The sequence below is a fragment of the Hirundo rustica genome, chromosome 2, assembly GCF_015227805.2.
Source record: "Hirundo rustica isolate bHirRus1 chromosome 2, bHirRus1.pri.v3, whole genome shotgun sequence".
NCBI lineage: Eukaryota > Metazoa > Chordata > Aves > Passeriformes > Hirundinidae > Hirundo > Hirundo rustica.
Genome location: NC_053451.1, coordinates 117,630,491 through 117,648,572, shown reverse-complemented (window position 1 = coordinate 117,648,572; position 18,082 = coordinate 117,630,491). Strand labels below are relative to the sequence as shown.

At 50.9% G+C, this 18,082-nt stretch overlaps 1 protein-coding gene across 2 annotated transcripts in view; it reads right to left on the bottom strand.

The window, feature by feature from the left end:
- Nucleotides 1-17,097, bottom strand: part of RUNX1 (RUNX family transcription factor 1) — an 89,984-nt gene extending 72,887 nt beyond the window's left edge. For both annotated transcript variants that reach the window (XM_040056839.1, XM_040056840.1), the window contains exons 1-2: nucleotides 15,379-17,097; nucleotides 10,016-10,172 (exon numbers count right to left, since the gene is read on the bottom strand). In XM_040056839.1, the coding sequence (XP_039912773.1) occupies nucleotides 10,016-10,172; nucleotides 15,379-15,648 (427 nt within the window). In that variant the 5' untranslated portion in view covers nucleotides 15,649-17,097. The remainder of the gene's footprint in view (nucleotides 1-10,015; nucleotides 10,173-15,378) is intronic.
- Nucleotides 17,098-18,082: the final 985 nt, after the last annotated feature.

The following is an 18,082-nucleotide window of genomic DNA, read 5'->3' as shown; positions in this document are numbered from 1 at the left end:
GCTGAGTCGTTGTTTTTCGTCCTCAAAAACAACCCCAGCGTCCTGCTGGAGCTGGATTTGTGGGGTGGGATGCTGCCTGGGGCTGTAAGCCTGCAGATCAAGTTTCCAAAATGGATCAAAGCTTTAAAATCCATGGAGTGGGGAGGGGGTGGGGGGAGGAAGGAAGAGAATTTAATGGAAAAGCCGAGCAGCCTCTACCTCTAAGTGGAGCTGCTGCAGTAACCACCATAAAATTCTTAGGAACTTGGGTGGAGACAATAATTACAGCCCAGCAGGAATGAGGTGCTTGGGGTGCCCGGCCCCTGCACAAGTGGCAGCACAAGGAGATGTCAGCTGGAGCCCTCAGAAAGAAAAAAATGCCATTAAAATATCTGAAGGCTTGAAATAGAGATGCTCTGTTTCCACAAACTTCATGTTTGGAGAGGGTGGGATGATTTTATTTTTATTTATTTTCCCCAGAAATTGATCTAATGGAAATTTCTGATGCTTCTATGCACGGGCTCCCCAAAACCTGAATCTCTGCTTCCAAGCTGTTGTCTAAACATCAGGGAATTTTGCTTTTTCCTTCTCAGTGCAGAATCGTTTTTGTTTTACGCTCGTCTGGACCAGAGCTCGGAATGGTTTTGGGGTGCTCAGAAATGACCTGACCTGCACAAAGTGCATCCAGCTCTGCCCACAGACTGTCCTCACTGCTGCGTCACTGCCGAGGAGTCCGAGGAAAGGGAAAAAAACCAGGAAGAGCGGGTGGAAAGGACGGCTCAGGATGAAACGGCTCCAGCGCAAAGCTTCTCCCACCCTCTCGCGGAAAATGCCTTGGGATCCTTGAGCCTAATGATAGCCCTGAGCCCAGCTGTAGTTCCAGACCATTCATCAGCTTTTTTGAGGTAGAAATTATCCCCCAGACTTTATAGGGATGACAGAGACATGGAAAGGTTAAGGCCCAGATTCACGAGCGGATTTATCCGTCTGAAGCGGGATTAAGTCCAAAATTCCACCTCCCACCTCTCCCCTGCCCCCAGTCCAGGGGGATTTCTGAGGGGGCTTCTCCCAAAAAACACCCCAAAGCCCTCGAGGCCTCAAGAGGCGTCACTTGGCCTTGAGCTGCGGCCTCTGTGCCCTCCCCGTGGTTTGGAAGCTGCTGCTCTTCTCCAGCGAATGGAGAGAGACAATTCCCAAGGGCTGCAGGGACAGGACACAGGGAATGGCTCCCAGTGCCAGAGGGCAGGGCTGGATGGGAGATTGGGAATCAGGAATTGTTCCCTGTGAGGTTGGTGAGGCCCTGGCAGAGGTTTCCCAGAGCAGCTGTGGCTGCCCCTGGATCCCTGGCAGTGCCCAAGGCCACGTTGGACACTGGGGCTTGGAGCAGCCTGGGACAGTGGGAGGTGTCCCTGCCACGGCAGGGGTGGGAATGGATCCTTAAAATCATTCCCAAACCATTCTTGGATTCTCTGGCTGCTTTTCTGTTTGAGCCTATGATTTCTTTTCCCCTCAAAGCACTTTCCTCATCCTTTGCCTGATCCTCAGACCAGGAAAACCTCGTGCCGTGGGTGTTCTGCTTTTGGCACATCCCACTCCCAGGCATATTCATGGCTTGGTGCATTGTCCTGGAAACCTGGAAAAATCCCTTGGAGACCTGGATTTTACCTCAGTCCCTCTCCTTTTTGCAGTGCCAGTACAGGGGGAATGGTTCAGCCTGGCCAGGAGAAGCTTTGGGCTGAGCTCAGGGTGGCCTTGCAGGGCCTGAAGGAGCCCCAGGAAAGCTGGAGAGAGACAATTCCCAAGGGCTGCAGGGACAGGACACAGGGAGTGGCTCCCAGTGCCAGAGGGCAGGGCTGGATGGGAGATTGGGAATCAGGAATTGTTCCCTGGCAGGGTGGGGATGGGCTGGGATGGAATTCCCAGAGCAGCTGTGGCTGCCCCTGGATCCCTGGCAGTGCCCAAGGCCAGCCTGGATGCAGTTCTGAGCAACCTAGGACACAGAAAATTGTCCCTTCCCATCACAGGGGGGTTGGATCTTTACAATCCCATCCTTCCCAACCCATTCCATGATTCCGTGGCACAGAGGAGCTGGGAACAAACCCTGTCCCTGCCCTGAGGGGCACTGGTGACCCTTGAGCTCGCCAGCAGGCAGAGACTCCAGCTGCAGGGAGCAGGGAATGTTCGGATTCCCTGGAAGAGCAACGCCCTGCGTGAGCAGGAAAGGCAAGGAACCCTCCCATCACCATTCCAGCAGAGAGGAATTCCACCTGGAGAGGATCAGTCCCAACCTGACCGCTCCTCCAGCGGCTCCCTGCGCTCTGCAGCTGCCCTGGGGCTGCTTCCTCGGAGCAAGGAGTGCCCGTGCTCTCGTTCCACCAATGCGGCGCACATCGATCCCAGAGCTCGGGAGAACCCCATGGATGTCCAGGGAAGGGGGAAAACGCTGCCATTACCAACCTGGAAGCTGCCGGCTTCCAGCTCTGCGCCCTTGGAGGCGGACAGGGCTCCGTGCGCAAAGTCCAAGCCTGTGTGAAAATCCGTGCCTTTGCCAAAGCTTTTCCCTTCAGCTCCTTCCCTCTCCCTCTCCCTCCTCACGTGGGTTCGGTGGGAAAAGCCAAAAGGAATTTAGGATCTTTCCTTGCATCTTATTTTTTTCTTTTTTCTTCCTTTTTTTTTTTTTTTCCATTTTTGAGGTGTTTTTTTTGTTGTTTTTTTGGTTTTTTGAGCCCCAAACCTACCACGATGCCAAAAGGTTTTTGCACAGAATTCCCACCCTGAGCCCAGAGGCTGCAGCTCTCCAAGGGGATTCCTGGGCATATCATCCCGAGAGGGAGGAAAGGGTGGGCAGAAATGAAGGGAATAAACGATTTGGAGAGGCTGAGAGAACTCCCGTGGAAATAAAACGGCGGGGAAAACACTGGGGAGAGGGATGGGGGCAAAAAAAAAAGGTGGAGAGACGCAGCGTTAAGATAATAGGAAATGTAAAAAAAAAAAAAAAAAAAAAAAAAAAAAAAAAAAAGTCTATTTTTAATATTTTTTTCCCGCTCCTGCAGGGTTTTTGGAAGGGAACAGAGACTGATTCAGCCGGATGAGGGTTTATGCACATGACTGTGCTGGAAAAGACGCTCTTGACGGCGATTGAGACCGCTGATTTGCAGCATCCTCACTCCTGCTCAAGTTCTCTGGCCGGCCCCGAGCCTAATCCATCTCCTGGCAGGATTTTACCTCGGTGACAAAACAGCTGCTCTTGTTGGAGTTGGGATGTGGGGACACAGCCCCTCCCACACACAAAAATCAGTATATTTAAACCGGAATTCCAGGAGATCCGAAGGGTAGCACCAAAAAAAACCAAAAAACAAAAAAAAAAAACCCCAAAAAACCCACCAATCAGCAAAATAAAAGCAAATTTGAAAAAAGAAAAAGTAAAACCAACAGGAAAAAAGCTGCAGGGCAAACCAAGATCTCTCGAAACTATGCAACCTTTTCATCTCCAGAGGTACTTTGTTTTCCCTAAACAACATTCTGGGAAGCCCTTTTATCAGGGGAAAAACAACAACAACGAGGAAGAAAAAAAAAAAAAAAAAAATTGGGAAAACGCTCCCAGGGTGGCGTCTGCCTCATCCTCAGCACTGAAAAAAGAAAAAAAAAAATATATCCAAAGCCGAGCTGTGCAGAACCAAAAAATAGATTTATTGTTATTGGACTGAGGGCAGTGGTTCAGCACTTGGCATGGCCACTGTTTACAGCAGGAATGCTCCCGGAGACAGGAAGTTCTCCGAGCCCTCTTGCCATTATTTTTCTCCTGTTGACGCGCTCGGAGCGGGAGTTTATTCGCCCCGATGAAATCTTTAGTGGCCAGGCGGAGAGGGGTTTTTGGGAGCTGGCAGGGCCACTGCAGGCACGCTCAGCCTCGTCCCACGGGATGGGGTTTTTTTGGGAGTCCAACCCCTGTGAGGAGCAGTGTTGTCCGTGGGGTTTCATTTCTCAATCGTGGATTCTTGGATCCGGCTGCTCGGAGCGAGGGAGAGCCTTGGGCACCGGGAAAAGATTCCCCCTTCCTTTCCTCCTGCCACTGCATCCCTGCCGAGGTTCCCATCCCTTTGGAGGGTGCTGGGTTTGCTGCTCAGCCTCATCCTACAGGATGGTTTTTTTTGGGACTCCAACAACTGCATAGAGCAGCATCATCCGTGGGGTCAATTCCTCAATCAGGAATTCCTAAATCCAGATACTCAGAGCCTCGGGAAAGGATTTTCTCTTCTTCTCCTGCCACTGCATCCCTGTCAATGTTCCCAGCCCTTTGGAAGGTGCTGGGTTTGCTGCTCAGCCTAATCCCATGGGATATTTTATGGGAATCCAAGCCCTGCATGGAGCAGCATCATCTGTGGGTTTAATTCCTCAATCAGGAATTCTTAAATCCAGCTTCTCAGAGCAAGCCCAAAGCACCTCAGGAACCGGGAAAGGATTTTCTCCTCTTCTCCCACCACTGCATCCCTGTCAATGTTCCCAGCCCTTTGGAAGGTGCTGGGTTTGCTGCTCAGCCTCATCCCATGGGATATTTTATGGGAGTCCAAGCCCTGCATGGAGCAGCATCATCTGTGGGTTTAATTCCTCCTTCAGGAATTCCTAAATCCAGCTTCTCAGAGCAAGCCCAAAGCACCTCAGGAACTGGGAAAGGATTTTCCCCTCTTCTCCTACCACGGCATCCCTGTCAATGTTCCCATGCCCTTTGGAAGGTGCTGGGTTTGCTGCTCAGCCTCATCCCATGGGATATTTTTTGAGGAGTCCAAGCCCCTGTGAGGAGCAGCATCATCCATGGGGTTAATTCCTCAGTCAAGGATTCCTGAACCCAGCTACTCAGAACCTTGGGAAAGGATTTTCTCCTCTTCTCCTGCCACTGCATCCCTGCCGAGGTTCCCATCCCTTTGGAGGGCTGGGTTTGCTGCTCAGCCCCATCCCATGGGATGTTTTATGGGACTCCAACAACTGCACGGAACATCATCATCCGTGGATTTAATTCCACAAATTCACAAATCCGGCTGCTCGGAGTAAGAGTGCCCAAGGAACCCTGGGCGCTGGGAGAGGCTTTTCCTCTCCTTTCTCCTGCCATCACATCCCTGCCCAGGGCCAGCCTCATCCCACAGGATGGTTTTTGGGAGTCCAGCCCTTGTATGGAATTACCCATGGGGTTAATTCCACCACTGGAGATTTCCACAGCCCCGGCCGCTCGGAGCGAGCCCAAGGCACCTCAGGCTCTGGGAAAGGCTTTTCCTCTCCTTTCCTCCTTCCATTACTCCCCTGCCAAGGTTTCCATCCCCTTTGGAGGGCTGGGTTTGCTGGGATCGCACGGAAACCTTGGCTCAAATGAGTGACGCAACCAAGCCACCCTAAATCACTTAAAAATAAACTTCTCGCTCCTGGCCTCTGTATTTCAGGGAAGATTCAGCGTTCAGAACAGAATGGAGGGAGAAGAGTCCCTGGAGAAGAGTCATGGAAGAAGATCCTCCAACACACGCCCAGGGCACAGCCCCTTCCTTTCACTGAGTCACGAAATCATGGAATGATTTGGGATTGGAAGGAACGAGAAAGATCATCCAGTTCCCCAGACAGGGACACCTTCCACTGGCCCAGGTTGCTCCAATCTGACCTTGGACACTTCCAGGGATCCAGGGGCAGCCACAGCTTTTTGGGAAATCCATTCCAGCCCTTCCTCACCCTCACAGGGAAGAATTTCTTCCCAAGATCCAAAGAAAATCCCCATTCCCTTCCGCTGGCTGTAGCTTCCTTCAATTGCCACATCCTTATCAATCCAAGCTCCAAACAAATATTTTATTTTAAACTCCATCCATTGGCCCTTTTTTTCCCCCCAGCCGATTGCTGATGGATTTCTCCGATTTCCATCCCATCTGGCAAACTCCGCTTATTGCGACTCCAGGATCTGATCCCACGTCCCCTGCAGCATTCCAAAGGCTTGGATCAGAACCTGGACGCCTGCTTAATACTGGTTTTACGACCCTGCTGAAGGGCAGCATCCTCTGTTTTGCACATACTTTTATAATTTTGAGTGCATTTCGGTCAAAAAAAATAAAATCAGTCTCAACCGAGTGCTCAAATAACGCAGCCCGCAAAGAAGGAGCAAAACTCTGGCTTGGGGAGACCAATAAAAATAATTGCATTTGGAATCCTGGCCAGTAATTTTTGGAGTTTGAGTATTTTTCGAGATTTTTTTGTCTTAGAGCGATATATATATATATATATATTTTTTTTTTTTCCCTGGGAATGACATCCAGAGGGAGGAGTCCTGACGGGGGAAATTGCGCTCGGTGAAAGCTCTGGTGTTCTACAAAGCTACACCTGCTTTGGCTCCGGGGAAATTGAAAAAATACCACAAAATTTGCTCCAGTTCCTCTAATCCTGAGGAAACACACGCATGGATTTAATTTTCCGTCCTTTCCAAGGTGCAGTTTCTAAAACTCTCCTGGAACTCCAGCTCTCAGGTTTAGATTGAGATCTCCTGCAGCAAGCCAAGACACTTCTCCATTAGCTACTCTTAGGATAACCCATTAATAATCATTTTCATCTGGAAAACATGTTTATTTGTTGGGATTTTTTGGAATCTTACGTCCTCCAAAGAAGATAGGAACTGGGATTAATGATTCCATGAGGAAAATATTTCACGTTCCCCGAGCCACGGAGCTTTCCCTTCTCCAAAATAACTATTTATTTTTAATTTTAACCAATGAACTTTTACGGTGTCAGGCTTTTTTTTTTTTTTTTTTTTTTTGCATCAGATCCATTTCATCAGAGTGACCTAAACCGGTTCTTTATCCACTAAAAAAAAAACAAAAAAACCCCAGGGATACGTTGCAACAGGAGCAGTTGGAAGCTCGGAACGTTCACGAACGGAGGGCGAAAAATCAAGATTAATTTTGTTTTAAGCAGGTAATCAGGCCGAGGGGGGGGAGGCTGAGATTGGCTGGAGTTTTAAAAGGACATTTTTCTTCCCGAAATGACTCGGTGGGGCTCCCGAGCCAGACGGGCAGGTTTGCCCAGTAGCGTTCTCCGACTGGGCTGAGGAATCGGAGCCTTGGATCCCGGCCAAATCCAATGGAAATCTCTTTGGTTGAGACTAAAAAAAAAAAAAAAAACCCACAAAAAAACCCCACCAAAAGCCAAACTGCTTTTCTTCCACTTTTTAGGGTGACCTGTGACAGTCTCGCTCCTATTTTGGGTGCAAAGAAAATGAAACATTTTGGGTTTTTAACTCTAAACAAGGCCGAGCGGCACGGGGCAAACTCGCGGGTGTCAGGCGCGGAACGAGGCTGAAAGTTTGGCTGATATTTGGTGCCAAATACTGATGAGGGGAAATCGGCCCCCAGATCAGGGGGATCCCTCCCAAAACCAGGAGGAAAACAGGGAAAATAATGTTGGACACAGACCTGCCTTGCTGGATTTCATGGAAGTCATTGAAATTATTTATGAAGAGGGCCAAGAACGGGAATTTCCTCCTTGGAAGGGACAGAGCTGCGGCTGCTGAGGGGATTTTAATGGGGACTTGATGATCGCCACTCAAAACCACTCCTGATTCTCCATCAGGGATTCAAAACAAGGATTTTAAATCCCCTGAGGGACACAAGGAGCCTCCACCGTGGCCTGAACCAACGTGAACTCTCGGTTCCTGCTCGCACAACGCCCCTGGCACCGCATTATCACCGGTGGCACTGAGCTGATCCCAGCTCAAATATTCCACGGCAAACAAAGTCGGGGCTCATTTTCCTGCAGCCGAGTATCAAAGGCAGCAGTGCCCTTTGAAGCAGCCACCTTCTGCTGCAGGCTTTGTGCAAATGCCGCAGAACAGCAGCTCCCGAAATCCCGCACAAAGGCAAACAATCCCCACCTTTGGAAAACAATCCCCTGGCGGAGGAGTAAACAAAAGCATCCATTAGTCACCGCCCCAAAGATGGGCAGGTGAGGATGTTGAACCTGACTAATAGCACGCAGCATTCCCAAATCCCTCCACTTAAAGGATCCTCAGCGCCTGGATTGGGATACCACGCCTGGAAACCCCGGGCTGGTGTCCGTGAGCGGCGAAAGGAGCGGGGTAAGGGATCCGTATTCCCAAGAAATAGGGCCTGCTTTGTCCCAGCCGCTGGATTTTGACCTTGAGGCTCCCCCCAGTTGCCTGTTATGATTTCCAGCCTCATTACCATGGCCAGGAACTGAACCACAGGTTTGTTTTTATGAGCTTCTCCAGCGCTCTCTGCCAGCTATTCATTTGAATCTTCTAAACAGTCAGCTCTGAATCATAATGCAAATTCCATTTACTGAAAAGGTGGTACCTTTAATATTCCAAATGACCGCGTTTAATGACTGATACTTTTAGACATTACAGCATCTCTCATGTTTTCAGTAAATGGATATAATTTGCTCTGCATTACCCTATCATTATTCCTCACTGGCATTACAAGGCGACGTTCTCAGCTGCGGGTGTTTTCCATTTGAGGACGGCCCAAACAACGCAATTTGCTGCCTCCGTACCCTCGGCTAAAAACCCTGCAGGACCCAGAGGAAAAACTGGATGGGGATTTTGTTCCTAAAATGTATTTAGCGCTCCGGCGGGGGCCGCGCTTTCGCGGTGTTGCGGCGGTGTTTGTGTTGGAAGGGTGTCCACGGGTGCTTTTCACTTCAAAGGCCAGGAAAGGCTGTTGTGTATAATCAGGAGAACTTCCTCGCTCTCCAGCCTGACACATCTCCCCCGCTTGGAATAAAAGCCAGAAGTGGGTCAGCTTTGGGGCTCTCCTGAAAATCAGGAACCCGCGTGTGGAACCAGGACGCGGCTCGGGCGTCGCATGGGAACAGAGGGAGGGGAAGGTGGTGGGGAAGGGGCAGCAACCCCTGACTTCCGAGGGACACCAGAGCACAGATTGCTCCAAAATGAGACCTCCTGAAGTTCAGGAGATGCTGCCCTGTCACTAAATTGTCCTGGAATAACGCTGGAATGCCGCAACGCCCCGTTCCAATTTTAAAGACGAATTAAACAGAAGGAAGACACGTAATAAAATAACACCTTGAGTTCACACTGGAAATGTGACAGATTTTCATCCCTGACCTTAAAAGAGAGAGGCTGCTCCTTCTCCTGAGCTTTTTCTGTGCCACAGCTCGCTGGCTTCTGTTTGGGGGTTTGACTGAACCTCCCTGAAGTCTCCTCACCATTCCATCGGTTTATTTTAAGTGCTTCTCTTGGAATTTGTAGGATATCGGATTAAGGAGTGACGTTTTAAAGGGAATTCTGCTGATTTTTTTCGGGATGAAGCTTTATGCACTGCCCACTCACATCAGGCGCTCTTTGCAGCTTCCTAATATTTTTACACAGTCCCACTCTAAGTCAGCTTCAACTCTTACTTGTTATTTACGCTCCAAAAGCCTTTTTATTTCCTACCGGTAACTACTGGTCGTGGCAGAGATAAATCAGATTTTAAACCCCTCTGTCCTGCCTGGTCCCTCCTCTCCATGTTTCAGGAGACATCAGCTGCCATGACCGTTGAATTTTGAGAGAAAAAAAAGGTCAGAGAAAGAGCCTTCAGCACGTCAGGAACCTGTGAAATTTTTAGGTCTGTGTGGGAATTATTTGTGTTTTTAGCCTGACTCTCTCTGCTGCAGAGATCAGTTTTTGCAGGGAGCGCTGGGGAGCCCCGAGACGACCACGAGCTGAAAATTCTCGCTTTAATTTGAAAATCTGCCACTTAAACCTAACCACGGGAAATACTGCGCGGCCTAAATCAGCAGGGGCGGCTGCCAGAGTCGAAATGTCACTCTCTGGGTGGGCTCTCACCTTTTTTTCCCCCAATGGGATTTCAGCGCTTAAAAACCGGAGCGACGCGGAAAACGGGCTGGGAACGAAACACGGAAACCCCCCCAGCTCACCCCGCGCCTTTGGGACGGAATGGTGCTATATCTTCCAGCATTCCTTGGCGGATAAAAAAAATTTCCCAACTCTGTTTCCAGGGACAGAAGATGGAGACGGAACCCCACCCCGTACCTCTGCCGCTCCTGCCCACGAAGCGCAGGTCGTTGAACCGCGCCACCTGGTTCTTCATGGCAGCCGTGGCGTTGCGCAGCTCCGCCGAGTAATTCTCGTCATTCCCGGCCATCACCGTCACCAGGGTCCCGTCGGGGACGTCCCCCAGGGCCACCACCTGCAACCAAGCAAGAGCAGAACCCTCAGTTTCCTTCGTTTCATGGAAAGGTAAAAGCGGGAGGAAGAAGCCGCCGTGGAAATCTGGGTGGGCCCAAGCGGGTGTTGGAGGAGATGGGAACCATTCCCGATTTGCTGGGATGGGAATCCTCCTCTTCCCCCGAGCGCTGTGCCCTTCGTTGTTCTCTAATCGAGGGATTTTTCAGGTTGGGGATAGAATTTGAGCTCTGAAACGATAAATCCCGCTAAATGGCGGGATTTGGTTTGTTGCTGCACTAAAATGTTTTCCAATCCGGATAAAAAGTTTCTCCTCCCCATTTCCTGGAGAGCCAAAGGACCTAAGAGAGTGGATTTTTAGAACACCATTGTATTGCGATAACTTATATTCTTGAAAATACATCTTTTTTTTTTAACTCATCATGGATTTCTACCATTTTCAAACCCGATTTTTCCTAATGGTTGGACAGAAATTTTTCTTCTTTGGTGCACCTCCGAAACCCCCGGCGTGATGTGAAATGAAAAATGCTCTGAGAGTTAAAATACAGAAAATGAGCTCTCCAAAACCTCTGTAATTGTCAATAAATAAATTCGAGTAGCAGCCCTCGATGGTTTGATTTATATCAGGAGCTCTTAACAGAGCTGCCCAAGCAGAAATCCAGAGCAAGGCCACGGAAAATCAGGCCTCAATCAAACGTTTAATCCTAAATTACTGAACAATTCCTTTTTTTTTCCTTCAGGAGCATAAAGCAAATAATTTTCAGACCTCACCCTTGAGTGGATGGATGGAAATCATGACCTGAACTGAAGGACTTTCCTCTTTCCCTAAAAGGTTTGTGCTCCTGGGTGACAGAATCCATCGAAACTTTAGGAACACAGGATTCACTGGGTGTTTGATGAGAAATATAAAGATTTCTGAACACAAATATTCAGATTTGTTTACACTGCTCACACTGTTTTAACGATGAAAAATTTAATTTTTCTAGCATCTTTTTGAATTCCCCAAACAAACTCAGTTCCGTGGGTATCCGGGATCTCTCTCCTCTGACAAACATCAGAGCTTGAATTATTTTGTCTGATTTTCTTTAGAACCCATTGCTGTTTCCCCAATTCCAACGCACTACAACAACAAAAAAAAGAAAAAAAAAACAAAAAAAAAAGAAAAAAAAAAAAAGAAAAAAAACCCACACTCAGAAAAACAAACCCAGAGATAAAAACCCAGCTTGTTTTTAATTCCTCTTTTGCCCTCTGGAAGAGGAACCAGCCCTGCACTGCGTCCTCCAAGCTGCAGCTCGAGATTTTCCTTCCTCTTGACATTTTCTGACTTCAGTCCAGGCACTTAAAATTGGCTGAAGTTTGTCACAACCTGACTTTATTTCTCTTTTCTGATCCGTTTGCTCTTTAGAAACAGGAGCAGCGGCTCCTTTACTTGATCCGGCCCTGATTTTTATTCCCCAGCCACAGCCACCTCCCAAAATATGAGAGAATTTCCCATTTCCAGGTATTTCCCAGCTTTTTTTTCTGTTGTTCCACAGGAGGCTGAGCTTTTCACGTCTGTCCTCTCCCTTTGCTCACCCCTAGCCCTGATTTTCACTTCCACATGCAAAGCTAAAATCTCTGGGTCAAAATTCCCTCTTTACATCTTGATTTCAACTTCCCCTTTCCCCGTTCCTCCCTGGCCCTGATTTTTGGGTTTTTGTTCTCCTCTCTGTGCTGTAATTTGATTTTTTTTTTTGATTTTTGGGCCTGCTCTCAGCTCGGCTCTTCAGATTTCCCCGATTTTGGCAGAAACGAGGCCCTGCTGGAAATGTCGAAGCTTGGAAATCCTCACAAAATCAGCAGCTCCTCAGCCAGTTCTTAAAAAGTCCTGCAAAACCTTGAAGCATCCACATCTAACAGAGAAAAAAAACAGGGAAAGGGGAAAATCAGGGCATCACCCTGCCACGCAAATGTTGGGTTTAAGGGAATTTACGCCGGGATTTTAAGCTTTCACAAACTTTTTCACGGATCCAGGGCCAATTGTCTCTGACAGAAATATTTTAAAGCCTTCAGATCCCAACCTCGGCGATGAAAAAAACGGGAAGAAAAATCTGAAAAACGAGTCAAAAACTGACCCAGCCCAGAAAAGAAACTAGACTTTAGAGCCACAGACAATAGAAACAGAAATACAAATATTGACACTAGAAAAAAAAAAAAGACTAAACAGATAAGCTGGGACTTGTTACCGGAGTTATCAAGGACTTTGTTGTACTTTTCACCTCTAAAAATTTGTATTTCCAGAGGAGCGAGAAGAATATCAGGCTTGCAGAGCTGCGGGGTATCTAAATTTCCTTCTCCTGCACCAATTAATCCAAATTGGCCTCTTAAATTAAGATTTGGATTCTTAGCAGCGTCTGGACAATGGATTTTTACGTGGCACCTTATTGGTTACTGTGAATTACTTCTTAAGTCTTTCAGGATCATTCTTAAATTTAGGAGGAGCCAGTGAAAATTGATCGGTTTGGTTTGAAATAATACCCCAATCCCAATACCAGATTTTTTTAGTGGATTTTTCCTAAATGTGAGGAGAAAACTCTCCATCTGCCTCTTTTTACCCCCACAATGAATAAAAATAACAAACACTCGAGAAAACTCAGCGCTTTTTGCCGGATGCAAGCTAAAATATTGACAGCAGAGGAATCATCTGAACTGATTTTTTTTTTCTTTTTCTTTTTTTTTTTTTCCGGGGGCCAAACAATCTGAAAAAAACCCCGATTTTTACAACAGCTTTGCAAATCCTTCATATTTAGTAGAAAGCCACCGAGATGCGGCAAATTCCTTCAGGATCTATTTCTCAGCAGAGAGGATTTGGGGGGTGGAAGAGGCAGCAGGTGCCTCCCAGCCCACCCTCCCAGTCTCTCCTAATGAAACCTTTTCCTAATTTTCGGGCGGGTTTGATTAATTTTTGGGGTTTTTTTCCCGCCTCCTGGCTATTTCCAGGTGAAATTATCCCGCTTTTCCAAACTCCCAGAGAAGCTGCGGGGGGAGCTGAGGCTGCGGGCGTGGGACAGAGGAGGGAAAAGAGGCTGCGGGCATCTCTGAAACCGCCCCCGGAATTTATTTTATTTTTATACAGGAGCAATTTCCACCATCAACGGGGCATTCCCAGCTCTTAGGGATGAGGATGGGGCAGGAGAGGGAAGAGCCACGCCGGGATGTGACCGGGATGGCATTGGAATCCTCCAGGAAAATCCGGGATTCCTCTTATCTCCCTTCCCGGCGGGGCGGAGCGCTTTTCACTGCCGGACTTTTACCTTCCAGCAGGAAAACTCGGCTAATTAACAGCCCGCTGCGCGGGGGAAGAGTGTAATAATTAATTTAAATGTGGGAATTTAGGAAGTGACCCCGTGATCAAGTTCCTCCCTTTGCCCCGCTCTTATCTGCGGGGAACAAGAGCAGACACAATAAAACTTTTCCCTCGGCAGCGGGAATTCCCGAAGCAGAGCCGATTCCCTTCTCCCTCCTTTCTCCTCGCCCCCAAAGCGGAGCAAAGGCTCCAGTCTGGTGGCCAAAAAAAAAAAAAAAAAAAAAAAAGAGCGAGAGGAAAAGGAGAAAAAGTTGTGCAGAGGCAGCCGGGGCTTAGCAGTGACCGCGAAAATTAAAAAAAAAAGAAAAATAAAATAAAATAAAATAAATAAAAAGCCCGGGCTTGACAAATCCCGATCCTAAACCGAGCCCCGGGGCTCCCAGGAGCTGCGTGTCTGTGCGGCTCCCGGCTCGGATAAAAGGATAACGCCAAGAATTCCCTTTTCCTCCCCTCGCTCCGGAGCAAATCCCCAGGAACAGCGAGAAAAGCAGCGAGGTCAGGGAGTCAGCGACAGTCCCGGGTCAAAAAAAAAAACCCAGAGCGAGAGCGAGGGGAGGAGGATTTTACTCCAAGGAAGGAGGATTTTCCTGGGAGCCGGGTAACGGGAAGGGAGGGAAGCGCCACAAGCATCCCACGCACCGCTCGGGACAGGAGCAGAGCCGGGATGTTCTCTCGCATTCCCTCCTCCCCATCTTTTTTTTTTTTTCCCGGATTTTACTCGGATTTAGCAGAGGGATTCTGGAAAGGAGGAGGGGGAGAGAGCTCCAAGCGCTCTGCCCGGGTTAGGCCGCGGCTTCTGCTGTTCTCAAAGCCGGGCAGGGAAAAGAGGAAATGCGGTTTTTTGGGATTGTGGCCGGGTTGTTTTGTGGTGTTTTCTCCCTCCCAGAGTCCCTGGCAGGGGGTGGGGTGGAAACCCGGCGCGTCCCGGGCGGTGTCCCCGTGGGACAGAGGGACACAGGGACACAGGGACACAGGGACCTGCCACCACCCTGGGTGAATTCTGGGGAGATCCCGGGGCTCCTTCAGTTCCGGGCCACCCTCAGCCATCTGCGGCATCCTCTCCCCAGCGCGGCCAAACTCCGCGGGGACGGCTTTTGAAAAGAAAATGTGTTTGTTTCTGGGTTTTTTTTAAATTATTATTATTTCCCCCCCCCTCGCCTTGAGCGGAGCCGCCTCTCGCTGCCGGAGTTATGAATGGGCAGAAGAGGGAGGCGGCGGCTGCAGGGAGCTTTTCCCAACCCTTGGCATCCCCCGGCTGCCACCTCTTCTGCCCCGAGCGCGGCCGGGAGAGGGAAGGAGGGAAAGGATGGAAAGGAGGAGGGAAAAAAGGATGGAAAGAAGGAGAAAAAAGGATTGAAGGAAGGAAAAGGATGGAAGGAAGGAAAGGGTGGAAGGAAAAGGAAGGAGGGAAAGGAAAGGATGGAAAGAAGGAGGGAAAGGATGGAAAGGAGGAGGAAAAAAAGGATGGAAAGAAGGAGACAAAAGGATTGAAGGAAGGGAAAGGATGGAAGGAAGGAAAAGGAAGGAGGGAAAGGAAAGGATGGAAAGAAGGAGGGAAAGGATGGACGGAGGGATAGAAAGGATTGAAAGAAGGAGGGAAAGGAAGGAAGGAAGCAGAGAAAGGATGGAAGGAAGGACGGATAGAAGGAAGGAGGGAAAGGATGGAAGGAAAGAGAAAGGATGGAAGGAGGGATAGAAAGCATGGAAGGAAGGGGGGAAATGAAAGGACGCAAGGATGGACGGAAGGAAGGAGGGCAAGGACTGACGGAGAGAGCAGCGCGGGCGCAGACCCGAGCCCCCATCCCCGAGACGCTCATCCTTCCCCCGATTTCTTTCCCCCCACCCAGCCCTGCCCGGCTCTTACCTTGAAGGCGATGGGCAGCGTCTTGTTGCAGCGCCAGTGCGTGGGCAGCACGGAGCAGAGGAAGTTGGGGCTGTCGGTGCGCACCAGCTCCCCGGGGTGATCCGCCAGGACCTCCACCATGCTGCGGTCGGCTCCGCGCAGCTTCCCCGGCAAAGCCCCGCTGTGCTCGGCGCCGGGCAGCGCCAGCGGCTCGCTCATCTTCCCCGGGCTCAGCGCGGTGGAGGGCGGCGTGAAGCGGCGGCTGGTGCTGGTATCTACGGGGATACGCATCACAACAAGCCTTTAGGGCCACACAACACCTCCAGTGAGTTCCTACAGAGCGGCCAGGCGAGCGCAACTCCTGGGCGAGCCGCTCTCTGGGGAACAACATAAACGGGAGCGGGCTGGAGCTGGTCCTGCGCCCGTCTTCCCCGCAGAGTTAATTTGGGGTGGGGTTTTTTTTGGTTTGTTTGGTTGTTGGTTTTTTTTTTTTTTTTTTAACTCTCGGCTTCCTGGCCAGGCGGAACAGATCCCGTTAATCCGATAAGCGCGAGGGTCGTACGGGCGCGGCTTTGCCGGGACGCGGAAAGTGAGGGGGGATAAAGCTCATCCCAAACTCCCAGATGGGGGGGAAAAAAAAAAGTGAAAAAAATAGGGAGGCGAGCAAGCAGGAGACGCGGGCAGAAATACGCGCAGAGCCTGCGCTTCCCGGTTTCTTCCAGGTGATTTCTCTCCGGTCCCAAGAGAAACCAAAACGCGCCGGCGTCTTCTGGAGGCCAAAAATAATAATAAAAAAATTTTTTAAAAATCGCTCTTTGAGGGAAATTCGGGGTTGTTCTTCAGAGGAGGCGGATCGCGGGCTCGGCTCGCTGAGCAAAGGTCAGCCGGCTACAGCCGGGTGTAAATTCGCGGCCACGCACTCACGCACACGCACATCTACCGGACTTCATCAAATATTTACAATGGAATCTGCAGAGGATTTAAACACGACGGGAATCCATTAATGTTCTCCGCGAGATTTTCCTTTTCCTTTCTTTCTTTTTTTTTTTTTTTTTTTTTAAAAAAGCAGCCTTGAAAGTGAGCTTCAGTAGTTCGGTCGGAGTCGCTCCGAGAGCGCTCGTGTCATGACCTTTTAGTCATTCTTGCGCAAAAAAAAAGTAAAAAAAAAAGAAAAAATAAAAGAAAAAAGAAAAGAAAAGCTCAGTGCGCGGCAATTCGAGCTTCCACTCTCTGCCTTTGGTACAGCGCTTTTCATCGGTTTAAGGAAAAAGTCAGAGCCGGTGGCGAGCGCCGAGCTGAGAGGTCCAACAGCTGCGAGCTCGGGGCTGGGGATGTTGGTTAAATTGTGGCTTCTCTCTGTGGTTTTGTGTGTGCAACAGCGCTCTCTCTCTCCCACTCACGTCCTCCCCGGCAGTCAAACCAACAGTCTGCAACAACTTCGGCGCTCGCTGCCAATTCTCTCTCTCTCTTTCTAATTTTTTTTTTTTTTTTTTCAGTATCTCACACCGTCTTCCTCCAATTCGGCCGCAGGAACAATGTTTGAGAACCGCAGCAGGTGGAAACCCGCTTTTTTCTCCCTCTCGTCCTGCGGGATGGAGCCGGCCGCGCCACGCCGAAACCCAAAACCGGCGGTAAAGTTAAAAAAAATAAAATTGAAAAAGCGAAAAAAAAAAAAACCACCTCAACAAAACAACCTCAGAACGACCCCGCTCAACGGAACCGCTGCTTTGGAACGGGTGAAATCTTTCCTTCCGCGGAACGAGGAGGCGGCGGGAGAGGAGAGGAGAGGAGGAGGAAAGCACCGATCGAGCCCCGAAGTCGCCGGCCGGGTTTAAAGAGCAGCTCCAGCCTCGGCTCGGCCCCGGCGCCTTCCCACGGCCGGGAGCTGCCGCTTCTTCCCGTGGGGAAGGAGAATTCCTGCCGGGATGCGCGGTGGGAGCGCGCCCGGCCGGCGGCCGCCGGGCTGGCTGGAGGTGGCCGGGAGCGAGTCGGGGCTGCGGAGGCGTGCGGAGGAATGTCATTCCCCCGGTGCTTTGCATACGGGGAGGGCACCGGCCAATCACGGCTTTACCGGGGCGCGGCCGCGGGGCCGGGGGCTCCCGGAATCGGCTCGAGCCCAGCGCCGCCTCGGCGGGGACACCGCGACCGCGCCTCGTCCCCCGGGGCACCGCGGCTCCGCGGCCGCCGGCGCCCCCCGCTCCTGCCAGCCCCGGCCGTGCCCGCCCCGGCCGCTCGGGGCTCCACGGACCGCCCGCACCCCGCAAGGTGCCCGCAGACAACCGCCCCGCCACATGCCCGCCCTGCCCCGGTGGCCCCCCGCTTCTCCCCGGTGGTCCCCGGCTTCTCCCCGGCGGTCCCCGGCTCCTCCCGGGGCGAGCTGCCGGAGCTCTCTGCTCCGGGATTTTTGGGGACACCCCGACACGGCCACCGCCGGTTTGGTGTCCCCGCAGCCCCCCTTGGACAGGAGCGCGGCCCCGAGGGGCGCCCGGCGCCGCTGGATTTGTTGGGGCGGCGGCGGCGCTGGCAGACAGGGCCATCCCTCCCAGCCCTTCCTCCTCCTCCTCCTCCTCCTCCTCCTCCTCCCGCCGCTCGGCACAGCCCAGCCGCGGGGACAGCACCGCCGGGGACAGCTCGGGCACGGCCGCACGGCCAGCAGCGGCTCGCTCCGGGCCCGCGGAGCCGGTAGCGAGGATGCCGGGGGGAGGGCTGGGGGGTTGGGTTTGGT